The sequence below is a fragment of the Crinia signifera genome, chromosome 1 (assembly GCF_055691185.1).
Source record: "Crinia signifera chromosome 1, ASM5569118v1, whole genome shotgun sequence".
Taxonomy (NCBI): Eukaryota; Metazoa; Chordata; class Amphibia; order Anura; family Myobatrachidae; genus Crinia; species Crinia signifera.
The window spans coordinates 430680226-430696618 of NC_139217.1; the positions used below are offsets into that span (position 1 = coordinate 430680226).

General features: G+C 45.9%; 1 protein-coding gene across 9 annotated transcripts in view; it reads left to right on the plus strand.

Annotated features, from left to right (window-relative positions):
* The window catches only part of MAST4 (microtubule associated serine/threonine kinase family member 4), a 510888-nt gene that overhangs the window by 488700 nt on the left and 5795 nt on the right, over positions 1-16393 (plus strand). For 7 of the 9 annotated variants that reach the window (XM_083152444.1, XM_083152453.1, XM_083152479.1 and 4 more), the window contains 6 exons: positions 2171-2397; positions 6045-6248; positions 11044-11270; positions 11489-11611; positions 13822-13958; positions 15920-16101. In XM_083152444.1, coding sequence (XP_083008570.1) covers positions 2171-2397; positions 6045-6248; positions 11044-11270; positions 11489-11611; positions 13822-13958; positions 15920-16101 — 1100 coding nt within the window. The remainder of the gene's footprint in view (positions 1-2170; positions 2398-6044; positions 6249-11043; positions 11271-11488; positions 11612-13821; positions 13959-15919; positions 16102-16393) is intronic. The other 2 variants (XM_083152461.1, XM_083152514.1) reach the window with 1 other exon arrangement.

Genomic DNA, 16393 nt, shown 5'->3' on the forward strand with positions numbered 1-16393 from the left:
CTATCCCCCAGACACCCCCCCCCCCCCAATTAAAGTATAACTATTACATGGACTAAACGAGGCAACGACCTTGTGGCATCATAGCATAGAAAGCAGCATGAATTATAACCAGGGCATTAAAGTAATCACCTTAAACTAAGGAAGGCGGGACCCAGCTCTCCTTCAGCAAATATAAACACTGCTCGCATATAATACTTAGAATCAGTATGTCCTTAATTTGCTTTTATCGTATAGAAAGAGAACAGGATATACATAAGACGGTATAATAATGAGAAAATAAGAAAAAAAACAGGAGGTACAGAAGATGGAGTGGGCAACTCAAACTAGTATGGTCAAATTCTAGTCCGGCCAGTTTTCAGTGTCGAGAAAGGACCAAGGTGCATATTCCAACTCTTGGGGACTCGCTGGAATGACTCCAGGATAGTCCAATATTGAAATGAGGAAACGGGAAGCTTCAGAACCAGAGAGATTCGTCTGTAAAAGCATTTTCAGGGTGTGGACAAACACAGGAGCCGTGTGGATTACAGGATCAGGACACCGAGGCATACTGTATTCTTCACCATTCCAGGAGAGCATTTATCAATTAGTGCTTCAGGTGCAGGGGAGCAGCCGGGGTATAGATGCAGGTCTGGGAGGCCCAAATGCCCATAAACAGGATATTTAGCTGCATTTCTGACGGAGCTCACGCACCTTTTGGCCGCTCACTTGCTCAGCCAAGCCATGCCCCCCAAATTGGTAGATTCTTCTTGCTTGCCCATAGCGATGTCCCATCTGATATAGAACTCCCATCTTAGTAAGTAAACCAGCTCAGTGTTTTAATGTATCTCCTATATGTAATTATTTCCTTTCAGCATGTTCTACAGATTTAGGCCCTCATTCGGGTTTATTCAGACCCGGGGAATTCGCAACGGGGACCAATGTTAATGCACTGTGCATACGCAGGGCTGCTGTGCGGGTGCCTTTGGCAACTTGTATAGTGCCATGGCGTTCGCACAGGGGGGGTGGGATGGAGGTGAGCAGGAGGCGTTCGTATGTGAACGCCCTGCGTTTCCTGGGTGAAACCACGAAAACGGTGGGCGCATGCAGGAAAACACTGGGCGCCCACATGTGAACGCAGGTGGGCACCTGCCTTCCGTGAGCAGGTGGCTGATGTCACAGGACGTCAGCCGCCCGCCCCGTTTTCTGACCCAGACGCCGCAAGTCTAGGTCAGACCAGACTAACTTAGATTTGCAAACAGGGTAAAAATCATTTGATGTTCGGCGACCATCGATTGATTTTAGCCCCGTATGCTACCTTTAGAATGGATATATATGCAAAATATCCATTCGCAAATCGGTGGGGATATGCCATGTCGGGGGGCAGGTTTTCGCGCAGGCAGCGTTAGATGTGGCCTGAATTAAGGTCACTATGGTGCTACTGTGGAACCAATAGAATCAGCTGGCAGGTGAATATTAAGCAAGCCATACATCGTCAGATTGGGCTGGTTGGAACAAAATCCCGGTAATGGATAAGAGCGAATGACAGTTGACCATTTGCTTTGAAATGCTGGAAAACTGCCAAGAGCTGTCATTCACATATTACCAGGTTTTTGTTCCAACCAGCCCAATCTGACAATCGATCTGTAGATGTATGGCCAGCTTTAGTATTTATAAAGCACTAACAAACATCCGATTATTGTTCTAGAGAAAGAAGTTTAGTGAAGGTTAGGTTCATGGGATTTCCCAATGTGTCTGTCCGCAAACAGCTTTAGTAGATATCACTAAACCCAAGGCCTTTATCATTCTGATGTCTCAAGCACCACTTTCACTATACAAACATTGCAGTTTAAAAAAATTCAACAGGGGCTGTTCGTTATTTGAATGAAAAAATTATGAAGTCACTGTTGTTCGACAGGAAATCGCTGCCATATTGTTAGTGTTTACATTTTATAATAATGATATAAAAAGTATATCAAATATCTGTCTCTAGTCACAGAACAGCACATGGTCCGTCCCAGCATCTATCTCACCAGGTGAACAGGCCTCAATGCTGCCTTTTGATTGGCTGTACATATTATCTGCTGCCTTCTAATTGGCTGCACATACTGTCATCATTGGTGATGTCCAGAGTGTTCTGAGGGATGTGTTGTTTTTTAAGTGCAATGTAACAGGTGTTTGTCTTACCCAACAGGCAGCAACTATCTATTTCCACCTCCTCTGACACTGAAAGTCTCAAGCAAAGGCACAATGCCAGTCTGCTGCCAAAATTTGCCATCTCTTCTGACCTAGAACGTGATGAGCCCTGTGTTGCGGAGTCCCAAGAAGAAGGAGACAAGTCTGTTCTTGTTTCGGAGGACTCTCCACAGGAGGATCCTGATCTCACCACGCCTGTCAGCATTAGCAGCTCAACAGTATCAGGTGTGTGCCCATTTATATCCAATGAATAAAAGGTCCATGTTGATTAAATTTGAGGGGAGACATACAGTAGAATGGAGAATTTGTCCAAAGGTCAATCTGCTTCTCACTGTCATGTCATAGTCTGTGCTAGATATATACAGGAAAACCACAGATTTTCTGGCAACTGATGGTCCTGAAATGTTTTTAATCCAGACATATCGGGTGCTGGGGGGAAGTTAGTATTGTTAGGTTTTTAAACATAGAGGGGACCATGGGAGGGCTTAGAAGTAGTTACGGGGGCAGTTGGAGGCCTTACAGAGGCAGTGGGAGGGTATTGGGATGCAGGAGGGATTGAATTGTGGGTGGTGGGGTTGCACTACAGGGACTGAGATGCACTGCGGGAGCTGGTATGCCCTGTGAGTCGGAGACAAGCTGCGGGTGGTGTGGCGGAGGAGCAAGCCGGGCTGCGCGGGTCACAGTGCTTTAAAATGGTATCACCGATAATCCGGTAAATTTGGTAATGCGGCTCTGTGCTGGAGCCGAGGATGCCGGATAATCGGTGTTCAATCTGTTCTGTAAAAATTACATGTTAAATGGTTGCTTTTAGCAATTTTCTACTTTCTCGGCTTGATACATTTATCTGTCAACCTGTGGGAATAATGCCCCATACACACAGGCTGATGGAGCCTCCATGCTGAGTGAAGTAATGTAGCAAAGATCGCTCAGCACCCTGCGATGCACCAGCGATGTGTGATGAGCAATCTTTCATGGCCAGTGTTCTCTGGTTAAGGAATTCTGGCGATGACTAGATTTATATTGCATGCAGTATAAGGGGAGTATTCAATGTGTTTTTTCATGATGTGCAGCGTATTCTGTTTAGGATTCGCTGCACATTTCCCGGGTTCCGGAGGGCTGCAGCATTCACTGCCATCCCTCCCTGTGACCCTATTCAACGCCGCAGGGGCTCGCTGCCCCTGACGGCGAACTTTAACTTTGCCGCAGGGAGCCGAGGGAAGACGGCAGGCCGGGAGATGTAAGCCTCCCTGCCTGCCCCAGAATCTATGGGGGAGAAGGAGGGCTCCCGGTGACACAGGCAGTAGAAGCTGCCCGCCCGGGAGAGCTGGCAGGGGATGCAGGTAGTAGGGAGCCCCTTCACTGGTCCCGCTCGTGCATATGTAATGAGGACCAGTGTGAAGTGAATATACGAATATTTAATGAGTGGCTCCCGGCTGGCGAATGTGTAAAAAAAAAATGTACATTTTTTTTTTATTAAATGTATATTCATGTGCTGCATATTCATGAATAAAAATAGGATGCCCCTTCACAGAAAAAAAAATCTGATTTTTTGACACCCCCCCCCCCCCCAAAAAAAAAAGCCTTTATTTTAAAAGATCACTTTCCAGTTCACCTTAACAAGATGTCGAATGCAAAATGGTGAATCATGGCGAAGATCATGCTGAAAGCAGTTCTCCATCCTAGCATTGAATACACTCTCGGCGAATCCCAGTGAACATTGAATAGGGTGAATCAGTGAAATAATTCACCGCAAGGAGTGAAAACAGCCCGATTTGCCGAAAAAAAAAACGGTGAATCGGGAGCATTGAATACTGCCCTAAATCTAGCCCAGTGATGGGGAAGCGCAGGACCACGCATCGCTGTCATTGGTGTGGGGGGGGGGGGGGCTGAACACAAAGCGACCCATGCTTAATGAGTGATACAGTATGATTGGTTGCCTAGAATGATATTGTTCAAGGGTTACAATGGATCGTCTACATGGAAAAGAGAAGTATAGAAATATGAATTAAAATGAGTAACTATGTTCTATGGTGAACAGCCTGATCCCATAGGTCCCCTAGAGCTGTATCTCACTTTTGGATTGGATATGTAATTGATTTCATAGGCAATTATAGCTCATGCCATTGATACAAATGTCCGTTTGCTTATCATGAGTGATACAAACTCGCAGTCTTTTTGTTAAGCAGTATTATGTGTAACTCTTCTCTAAGAACATGCACACATGCCTGAGTAAGTTCTGACCCCTCTGACTCTGCCATAGACCGAAATTGATTAATTTCCGGAAAGCTGCTGGTGTTAATTTTTAACTCTGGGGTTTATCGGTTGCTGACTTAGTGTGTCAAAGGGTCAATTCTCAAACAAACCATTGCTCTGAGAAACGCGTTGGCCCCTCCCTAATAAAGTGGTTCATATGAACTGCACCAGGCTTCTACTATCCATGCAATGACTGTACCTGTGCACAGAGTTAATTATTACATTCTCTCTACATACTGACATCTGTCTAAGTAATACCCCTTTCACACTGCAGCTCTTAAACGGTAAATTGCCATTTATTTTTTTGCCTTTTAAAACATTTAGAGCTGCAGTGTGAAAGCTTCAGGGTGCTTTAACCATTTAAGAAATACCGGTATTTCTTAAATGGGTAAAAAGCAGTGTCTGAAACGGTATTTAGGACTGTGCATATCTAATGAGCGGCAGCCAGTGCAGTGAATATTTAATGAGCGGGTCCCTGCCCCCTGCATATGAAATGAGCGGGTCTGCTCGTTACATATGCAGGGGGACGGGGACCCGCTCATTAAATATTCACTGCACTGGCTCCCACACATTAGATATGCACAGAGCGGGAGCTCAGTGGCTATAAGTGTGCTAGAGCCCACCGGCCGCTCTACACCCCTTTGTGCCGGCGGATCCCTACCGCTAGCCAGCTCCACCCGGGGCCTGCCTCCACCTCTGTACTCCCCTCCGCGCCATGTTCCCGGGGCAACCTACATCAGGTAAATGGCATCATCGCCGATCAGTGGCCCCATGCTTTCACACCGCAGACCTGCTTATATCCGGTATAATACAGAGTAATATGTGCGGTGTGAAAGAGACATTAGCCTGCTTTGACCGGTTTTAAGACCCGTTTTAAATACTGGGTCTAAGCAGGTTTTGCAGTGTGAAAGCAGCATAAGGAAGAAGCAAATGCTATGTATGTTGCTTTCTGTGCATAGACAAATGACATTTTGTCTTGTGACTTAAGCAGTATACTACCACCCGTTGATCAAATAATACAGGCTTTTAGTTTGTCAGCCGGTTTAATCCATATTATGTCACTTGCTTTATAATGATCCCCACAGTGTACAGTTCAATATAATTTGTTGTTGCCAAAAGTATTTCTCTTGTTTCCCTAATCTGTCACTGTTGGCTTTCTGAAAAACTTTTTCCCTGTACAGTGCAAATATCTTATTGTTCATTCTAGCTCCTTCTCCTTTTAAAACCCCTGCAGTTCCTCTTTCCTGCCTGCGGTGTCGCTCTCTGCTATGTGTCTTTATCACTTTGTGGCCTGTATCTCAATACAGACCAGACTGTAGTAAAAGCACCAGAGCAGACAGCGACACCCCAGGCAGGAAATAGGAACTGCATAGGTTTTTAAAGGTGCAGGGTGCTAGATGGAACACTATATCTGCTATGCATTTTAGGTTTCTAAATGAAAAAAATGAAACTGGAGTTTGCAAACATAACGTATTCACAGACAGTGGATCCTTTTATATTTCCCCCTGTTAGATTTGCAGTGACAGCTATACATCTTTCAGCCCTTTGGTAGAACAAAATAGTGCTTGGTCTCCCAGGCGATAGTTGTTTTAATATTCTGTCCTTTCTTCCTCGAACAGTGAGTAGTTTCTCAGAGCACTTAGATCATGTGATGAGTGGAAGGAGCGAGAGTGTGGACAGTACAGATAATTCCTCAAAGCCCACCAATGAAAACGCTTCTCATACGGGCCGTCCGCAATTAGACAACACAGAGAAACAGAAAGTGACGGGGAAAGTCACTAAATCCATATCTACCAGTGCACTCTCCCTCATGATCCCTGGAGGTAGAGCTACAAATCCTCAGCATGAAGTCTTGTCACCCTGCATGTCCTCCTCACCATTTGTCAACCATTATTCCCCCCCCCCAAAGCTTTTCATATTACATCCTTCTGTCTGAGTGTTTGTGGCTGTGATTCGGCAAGGATGTTCTGTGCCAAATAAGTTAAAACCTGGAGAATAATGTACTGAAAATGTTGCAGTGACAATACCCGCAAGGGTGAAGTAAAGTGTACATGTACTGTATTAGCTGATATTCTATTTAATGTCATTATTTATTTACAGTTTCTTATATAGCTCAGCATATTCTGTTGCGCTTTACAATTGTAAACAGAGATAAAACAAACTGGGTAACAACAGACAGACTTGGAGGTAGGAGGGCCCTGCTGCAAGCTTACACTCTATGGCAGTGGTTAGGGAACTCGGTCCTTTTTACCTCACACAGTGCATGTTTTGCAGGTCTCCTCACAGAATCACAAGTGAAATAATTAACTGCACCTGCAGACCTTATAATATGTGTCTGAGTAATTAGTACACCTGTGCACCTGCTGGGTTACCAGCAAAACATGCACTTTGTGGGGTAATGAGGACCGAGTTCCCTGACCACTGCTCTATAGGGACATAGGAGGGAAACACAAGGACAGGCCACCAGTAATAGCATAGCAGTCCAACCAAGTTCCAGGTCCAGAAGGGAAGCTACAGTATATAATACATAAGGTACTTGTTTCCTAGCACGGCCACAATCGCGGGCATCGTGTACCTTTAAGTTAAGGTACACAATGCCCGCGATGGACCCGATTTCCTTTGAAATCAGGTCCATTTTGCCAGCAAAGGCAAAATCGGGGGCATCACGTCGGTTGCGTGCATTAACATGGCCCCCGACACGACCGATGCGATGCCCGCGATTTTGCCATAGGCTTCAATGTTAAAATATTTTTAACATTGAAATCGGGAGCATCGCGTCGGTCTTGTGCCATTATAATGGCACAAGATGAGATGGACTTGATTAAGTCCATCTCACATAGGAAACAATGTGAAATGGGCCAATATGACCCATGTCACATTGTATATGGCCCCGTCATGGGTTACGCAACCCCATTGTGAGCGTCACCCCACGATTGACGCCAACCCGAAGCGTGGCGAGCGGCGGCGGTGCGCGTCCTCTGACCTTTTCATACCCCTACTATCCACGTCGGCGTGGAGTTGAGAATATAAAGTGTGGCGAGCGCAGCGAGGGGATGCGTACACCTGTGAATTTATACGCGTCCCCTCGCGGGGCTCGCTGCGCTCGCCACGCTTCGGGCTCTGTGGCTTGCTGCGCTCGCCACACTTTATATTCTCAACTCCACGCTGACGTGGATAGTAGGTGTATGAAAAGGCCGGAGGACGCGCACCACCGCCCCTCGCGGGCTCGCTGCGCTCGCCACGCTTCGGGTTGGCGTCAATCGTGGGGTGGCGTTGAGGGGGTAAAATTGGGGGTCTGGGGAATACTTTACATTGAATCCAATGTGAAATAGGTTCCCAGGGACCCTATTCACATTTGATTCAATGTAAAAATCGGGTCGATCGCGTCGGTTGCATCGCATGCGATTTGGTCGCATGCGATGCGACCGACGCGATTTTTCCGACACGATCACCCCGATGCAAATCGGTGTGGCCGTGCTAGGAAACAAGTACCATACATAAGTACCTCAGAGGGTTATGCGTGTGGTATATGATAGGCTTGCCTGAAGAGGTGAGTTTTCAGGGTTCTTGCTACTAATGTAATTTTTCCATAAATACTATGTGGCTGCACAAATTCATCTAACATACTGGCCCACCTTCACTAGATGGCCATCCACATTTACTTCTTCCTGCAGAGCGCTATCTGACCATGAAATAAGACAGTGGAGTATGTAGGCATGCAGATATTGTATCAGTACCAGTAACCTGCTGGGAAAACCTGATGTATGTGAAAGTTTCAGTACTGTATTCAAGGTAGATACTTGACTTCATATTAGAGGCATATGGGAACTCGCTTTGGAGGTTTCCATGTTAGTAAAAGAATATATTGTAGCTTTGCAGTTATCGAACCTGCACTTGCTAAACCTTCCAATGCATCAAGTGAACTGCCCCTCCCCCGCACGCTTTATTAACCTTCCACTGCCCTTGATAATCCACCCTCCACGCCCTTGACAATCCACCCTCCACCTCCCTTGACAATCAACCCTCCACCACCCTTCATAAACCACCCTCCACCGCCCTTGATAAACCACCCTCCACCGCCCTTGATAAACCACCCTCCACCACCCTTGATAAACCACCCTCCACCTCCCTTGATAAACCACCCTCCACCACCCTCTACCACCCTTGATAATCCACCCTCCACCGCATTTTGTAATACACCCTTCACTGCACTTGATAAGCCACCCTCCACCGCGCTTGGTTAGCCACCCTCCACCGCACTTGGTTAGCCACCCTCCACCGCACTTGGTTAGCCACCCTCCACCGCACTTGGTTAGCCACCCTCCACCACACTTGATAAGCCACCCTCCTCTGCAGTTGATAAGCCACCCTCCTCTGCAGTTGATAAGCCACCCTCCTCTGCAGTTGATAAGCCACCCTCCACCGCACTTGGTAAGCCACCCTCCACCGCACTTGGTAAGCTACCCTCCACCGCACTTGGTAAGCCACCCTCCACCGCACTTGGTAAGCCACCCTCCACCGCACTTGGTAAGCCACCCTCCACCGCACTTGGTAAGCCACCCTCCACCGCAATTGGTAAGCCACCCTCCACCGCACTTGGTAAGCCACCCTCCACCGCACTTGGTAAGCCACCCTTCACCGCACTTGATAATCCCACCAGCCAACACTTGAAATATATGCAGCGTGATATCTCTGTGTACTCTGAAAGGAAAGCATACAACAAACAATTGGACATAAATAATAGAATAGGTTTATTTATCAAAATTGAATCTCAGTATTTGATGCCTTAAAGTACTGAAACTGAAATGTTGTTTGCTTGTTGACAAGAACTATAGGAATCCTGGACGGCTTGTAAAAACTGACGTGCCCTGGCATAAATAATGCATTTACTATCCCTACAGTCATTGAGTTCTTACACTCACTTTCTGGTCTCCCTACAGTCATTGTGGGAGTTAGAGATAGCAGAGGGTAAGAGCAAGAATTTACTGAAGGTAGGATGAGTATTGGGTGGGAGTAAGTACTTACTGACTGTATGGAGAGTAGTACAATCTCCCTCTCCTCTCCCTACAGTCAGTAAATTCTTGCTTTCCCTATAGTAAGTTCTTAGTCTCACACTGCTCTCTTTACAGTCAGTAATTATATGAAGTGCTGTGAGAATATGTTATGCATTACATGCTACTGTATATAGAATGCATTTTCTTCTGCCAGTCTATAGAACCTCTAGCTGCCATCTGCAGCGGTGGGCAGTTTGATGTCATATTTGTGAGAGACATTTATTGCCTGTGATTGAACTGCTTCCTTCTGAGATAATTGCTATTTCAGCATTATTCCCTTCCTATAGTATTTGGGAACTTGCTAGTAGAGAAGTGTAGCACATACTGTAGTTAGGAAAGTATAAGGTTTAAAAGGTGATGTCAGCAGTGAATATAATGTGTCAGCAGTGAATGTAGCAGCTATGTGACATGTACGTCAGTAGAGGCTGACATTTGACAGCCGTAGATTCAGAAGTATTTCCCAGTGCCATAGACGTGCACATGTTGTCTCTTTGTTAGCAAGCTAAATACCAATCAAAAAGATTGATCAGTCTGTTAAATTGATTGTGAAAGTGTGATTAAGTGAAGCTGCACACATATCTGCCTCTTTTATGGGCAGCCTTGGTGGTAGATGGTAGCATACTCTTAGCCACTCCCAGGAGCTCGCCGCCTGATGTACTAAGCCTTGAGGAGGGGAGACAGATAAAGTACCGGCCAACCTGCTCGTAACTGCCATGTTACAGGCTGTGTTTGATAAATGGCAGTTGAGAGCTGATCGACAGTAGTTTATCACTCTCCACTTTATCACTATTTCAAGTTTGGTGCATCTGGCCCTAAGCCTCATGTAACACCCATTCATTTGGGTAGATTTATTAAGCCTGATGAAGTGATAAAGTAGGCAGTTATAACGCAGCAGCCAATCAGCTCTTAACTGTCAAGGTTTAGGCTGGGATTGGAATGACAGGTGCTAATTGGCTGATGTGCTAACAACTTCCACTTTATCACTTCACCAGGCAAAGTAACTCTGCCCCATTGTTACGTACACCTGAGGCACAGCGGTGGCGAATTGGAAAATACCTCCAATTTGTGGATAGACATGTCCGCAGAGGAGACAGAGGGCCAGATGCACTAAGCTTCAAAAGTGATAAAATGGAGAGTGATAAACAGCCAACCAATCAGCTCCTGCCTGACATTTTTCAAACCCAGCCTGTAACATGGCAGGCAGGAGCTGATTGGCTGGCTGTTTATCACTCTCCATTTTATCACTTTTGAAGCTTAGTGCACCTGGCCCAGAGTCTTCCCATGGGGAAAGTCCTTACGAAATCAGAGCAATTGTGTAGCATGTTAGAGACCGCCAAGTAAGACAATATGTTGAAATAAATCCAGGACTACTGTATTTGCATTAGGAAATTAATTCCCACCACACCTCATTGTAAAATACACCGCCTGCATGGTTTATTTCCATTTGTATGCATTGCTTGACATGGCTTGCTTATACTTTTGTCCATTGCTGGTCCCCAAAATTGTTAATATATTTTTTTGTCTTCATCATGATGCAAACTGAAAGATGGCCGTCTCATTACAGATGTATACAGTGTGTCGCCTCTCGGGAGTCCAGTTTCTCCACTCTCCATATCGTCCGATCCGTCCTCCAGAGATTCCTCACCCAGCAGGGATTCGTCCATCTCTTCTTTCAGCCCGAGGCAGCCAATCATCATCCAGAGCTCTGGCAAAAAGTTTGGCTTCACTCTTCAGGCAATCCGCGTGTTTGTAGGTGACAGTGATGTGTACACCGTGCACCATATTGTCTGGGTAAGGCTTGACATTATTAATATTCTCCTATAGTGCTGTGTCTGGTTTGTTTTCAGGCCGTTTTAGTTATAGGTGTACAATAAGCAACATGACAAAACAACTTATTTATTCATTTAGATTTTTTTTATTTCATGCATTTCAACACAATTGTACTTTTTTTTGTATATATTGTGCCCTATTTATTTGCATGATCATGTGATGCTTGCTTGTCTCTGCAGAGTGTTGAAGAAGGAAGCCCCGCCTACCAAGCTGGTCTTAAAGCCGGTGATCTTATTACTCACATAAATGAGGAGCCGGTTCATGGACTCGTGCACACAGAAGTTATAGAACTCCTGCTAAAGGTACATCATGTTGGATTTCTCAGGGTTAGCTCTCTATCAGTATTCAAAATGAGACAGTCCAACATCTATTTTTTAAAATTCTAATAGAAAAATAGTTGTGCATTTATTATAATACTAGTTGAAAGTCTGTCAAAATGACGGCTTAGTCCCTATCTGCTCCTACCGCCAGTCTCTGTCTTCACAGCTCCCTCCATATCCGATATGTAAAAACATTGATGTCATGCATTGCATACTTATGCACCATCGATGGCCAGTTGCACCTTTGCCATCAATGGCAACCATCGATTTAAAGGCAACGTTGGCCATCCCTATTTAAAACAAATCATTTTGGTTTCACTTTCTGTTGAGGAGTAATTTGGTCCATTGATTGGCCTCTAGTGGTCATTGGCAGCACTTCAGCTCAGAGATGAGGAGTGTATATATATATATATATATATATATATATATATATATATACTGTATATAGAAGTATTTGTTAGCAGCAGAATGATGCCCACAGTCTGCCAGAGATGTTACAATGTGGCTTTAATGACCTTGGAATAGCTTTTACACATGTACAAGTGGCAGGAAAAGGTAATCGTAACTTGGCACGAGGACCAGCTGTGGCCACTCGCATTGGTGCCCTTTTTACACATGGTCGCACACCGATGTACAAACATTACTCTCCAAATTCATCAGTGTAGTTTTGCCCCTTCTATGTGTTTTAAATAATGAATAAGCGATTCTGTACATTTTAAGCAAAAAAAGAAGAGAAAACAGAGAGGGGGGCTATTTGGTACTACTAGAGCAACAGTAAGAGAGGACACATCTGTGCCCCCTGTGTCCAATAGGCTACTAATGGGTGCCTTATGCTTTATTTATATAGCAACCACTTCCCTGGTGTGGTCACATAGTTTTAAACCACTGCAAGCTGTGTGTTATCTGACCTAGTGGCAAACAATGCAATTCAGAGTGGGCAGCTGCTGGTTCATCTGTATCCTCACACCCTCACCAAGTGCTTGCCATGCTGCTGATCACCACTGATCAGTCAGCACAGCAGGATCCTCTCACCTGGGGGGGGGGGGGGGGGGGGCTTCCCTATTTGAATTTTTGAACTGTGCTGCAAACCCCCCCCCCCCCCCCCCCTCCCAAGCCACCATTGCCCTTGAGCCACAAACTGAGCTGCTTTTTTTGTATCTAACCTATGGCACTATGGAGAGGTTTGCTATTATCCTGATCATTTAAAAGTGGTCCAGTTAGCAATTTTATTTTCAGTATATTCTCTACTGCTTTATGCCAGCTTCTGGTAAGACAATTCCCAGAAACATGGGGTCCCCTGTTTGGAGGCAGCTTCCCAGTTATACGGTGTCCCCTGTTTGGAGGCAGCTTCCCAGTTATACGGTGTCCCCTGTTTGGAGGCAGCTTCCCAGTTATACGGTGTCCCCTGTTTGGAGGCAGCTTCCCAGTTATACGGTGTCCCCTGTTTGGAGGCAGCTTCCCTGTTATACGGTGTCCCCTGTTTGGAGGCAGCTTCCCAGTTATACGGTGTCCCCTGTTTGGATGCAGCTCCCCAGTTATACGGTGTCCCCTGTTTGGATGCAGCTCCCCAGTTATACGGTGTCCCCTGTTTGGATGCTGCTTCCCAGATATATACGGTGTCCCCTGTTTGGATGCTGCTTCCCAGATATATACGGTGTCCCCTGTTTGGATGCTGCTTCCCAGATATAAACGGTGTCCCCTGTTTGGATGCTGCTTCCCAGATATATGGGGTCCCCTGTTTTTGATGCAGATTCCCAGTTATACGGTGTCCCGTGTTTAGATGCAGCTTCCCAGTTATACGGTGTCCCCTGTTTGGATGCAGCTTCCCAGTTATACGGTGTTCCCTGTTTGGATGCAGCTTCCCAGATATATGGGGCCCCCTGCTTAATTGCAGACTGCACCATTTACCTGTTATCAGCTGCTCGATCTGCTCTGGAACGCTCTCCCTCCCTATTTCACCAACTTAAACAGATTACAGATGACATTCTCCTGCACTGTGAGTGGCATTGGCTACATTCATATGATTGGTGTGGGTGCTCCGTATACAGTTGACAGGGGCCAAGGGTATAAAGGATATGATCTCAGTGAAAAGCGGACAAGTCTCATAATTCAAGCGACTGCTTTTTTTTTACTTTTCTTTATCGCTTGTCCTTCATTCATTATGTCTCCTAAATGCTGTCTTTTCTTGACAGAGTGGCAGCAAGGTGGCAATCACTACAACCTCCTTTGAGAATACATCAATAAAAACTGGTCCTGCCAGGAGGAACAGCTACAGGAGCCGGATGGTGAGACGCAGCAAGAAGACAAAGAAGAAGGAAAATATAGAACGGTGGGTTGTGGTCGCCTTACATCTGCTAAGCCTTATGAAACCCGAACTCGATGCGCTTCTATTACATTAGATCAATTTTTATTGGTTGTCTCTTTAATACTTGGGCAGGATTTTGTAGTTTTAGATGAATTCTTGTAGCTGAGATGAAAATGAAAAGATAAAACAATGAAACCAGGTTTCATACTGAGTCCTAATCAGATGTCTAAGCTGCCCCCGCCCCAGGTAGCAGAATTTGTGAAGCCTGGGGACCACTGATTGTCTCCAGTGTTGTCTTCTGCTGTCGGCTGAACTTAGACCGTTTACCAGGCATGGTTTAGCCTTGACCGGCCCTTTAAAAAAACCTGAGTTCAGCCGGAATTCCACACACCAGGTGGCTAGGAGATGATATAGCCCGTCACTTATGTTTGTCAGTTTGACATGTGTATTAATCATTTGATGGGTGCCGTGCTTTGTCTCTCCTCCTTTGTCTGTATACTGTTTTAGTCCAGTAGGAAGTGATGATAGATAGCACTGTGCCCAGTTGTATGAGTGTTAAGGCCCCCATACACTGGCCCGATTTGTCCTAAGGACAAGTTGGACCATTTTGCCCAGAGCCCCCAGCAGCTCCCGGGAGGCTCACATGCGATCTGGCACTTGATGTGCCATTTTTACATGTAATAAATTGCATGCTATTTATTGCATGTAGTTCTCCCAGGGAGGTGCTGCGGTGTGTTGAAATTGTATGCCAGTACCCTAAGCATGCGATTTGATGCGATTTGACGCGATTTCCCTTGAAATTCCCTTGAAGAGAAAATCGCGTTGCATTGTATGCTATTGTATTGCATGCGATGCGATTTGATGCGATTTTAATATGTACAGGCACCCAGATGCCTGTTTCATATGTGAAATGGCCCCCCAGACCCCATTTTTAATTGTATACCCACCCTGATGGCTAAATGACCCCCATTGTTAAAGCCACCCCACTATCAACGCCAACCCGAAGCGTGGCGAGCGCAGCGGTATGCGTCCTCCGAACTTTTCATACCCCCACTATCCACGTCGGCGTGGAGTTGATTTTATATAGTGTGGCGAGCGCAGCGAACCACCGAGCCCGAAGCGTGGCGAGGGGACGTGGATACCTTCACAGCTATACGCGTCCCCTCGTGGGCTTCACAGGTATCCGCGTCCCCTCGCGGGGCTCGCTGCGCTCGCCACGCTTCGGGCTCGGTGGCTCGCTGCGCTCGCCACACTATATGAAATCAACTCCATGCCGACGTGGATAGTGGGGGTATGAAAAGGTCGGAGGTCGCGTACCGCCGCCCCTCGCGGGCTCGCTGCGCTCACCACGCTTCGAGTTGGCGTTGATAGTGGGGTGGCGTTAACAATGGGGGGCATTTAGCCATCAGGGTGGGTATACAATTAAAATTGGGGTCTGGGGGGCCATTTCACATATGAAACAGGCATCTGGATTCCTTCACATATTAAAATCGCTGCAAATCGCGGCAAATCGCATCGCATGCGATTTGACGCGATTTTTAGGTGCGATGAAGAAAATCGGGCGCCCAGATAAGTCACAAGTACCGGATATTTTGAAATGACTGGCCGGCCGTTAATTGGCCGAGAGTCGGTCCGATGCGCATCGGACCTGAGGGGACACCAAACTGGGCCGATTTCACGGCTCGGTGTATGGGCACCTTTACAGTAGATGCATCTGATGCTCCCTTAGCTAAAAGAAATGGAAAATTGCGAGGGGTTTAGGAAGGATTCTACCTTTTCTCCTTAATAATAAAAACGCCACGGTCCCCCTGTTGATGGATTTACCTTTTATCAGTCCTCTTTTTCCAGTGTCTTATGTTGCATATACAGAAATACATGTACATTCAAGTACATTGTGATCTATTTCACAGGAAACCAAGCATCAAGACCATCCTGATAATTCTAGTAACATACAATAAATGGGATGTCTCTCTTTCCTTTTTCAGGAGAAGATCTTTTTTCAAAAAGTTGGCCAAGCAGCCTTCTCCCCTGCTTCACACTAGCCGGAGCTTTTCCTGTCTAACCCGCTCGCTCTCCTCTGGGGAAAGCTTACCTGCATCACCCACTCACAGCCTGTCACCCAGATCTCCTACTCCAAGCTGTCGTTCTACTCCAGACTTCCCATCTGGTGAGTTACCTAGAAGACTGCAAGTAATTATCATACAGAGGGGAAGGGTAGAATGAATGTTTATGGGAACAATAGCATAACATTGAACATGTCTCCCTTGCATAGAGAGATGCAGTCTTTTTATTTATTATGTTCTTTTTTTTGTGGGGGGGAGGGGGGTTGTATTTTTTTTTCCTTGCAGTGTAGTTTTGTTTGTAAATGAGGACAGGGGAATTCATTTTTGGGCATATATGATATATACTTATTGATTGCTTGAAACCTTTATGCTTTGTAACATGCATTCTGTTTTTAT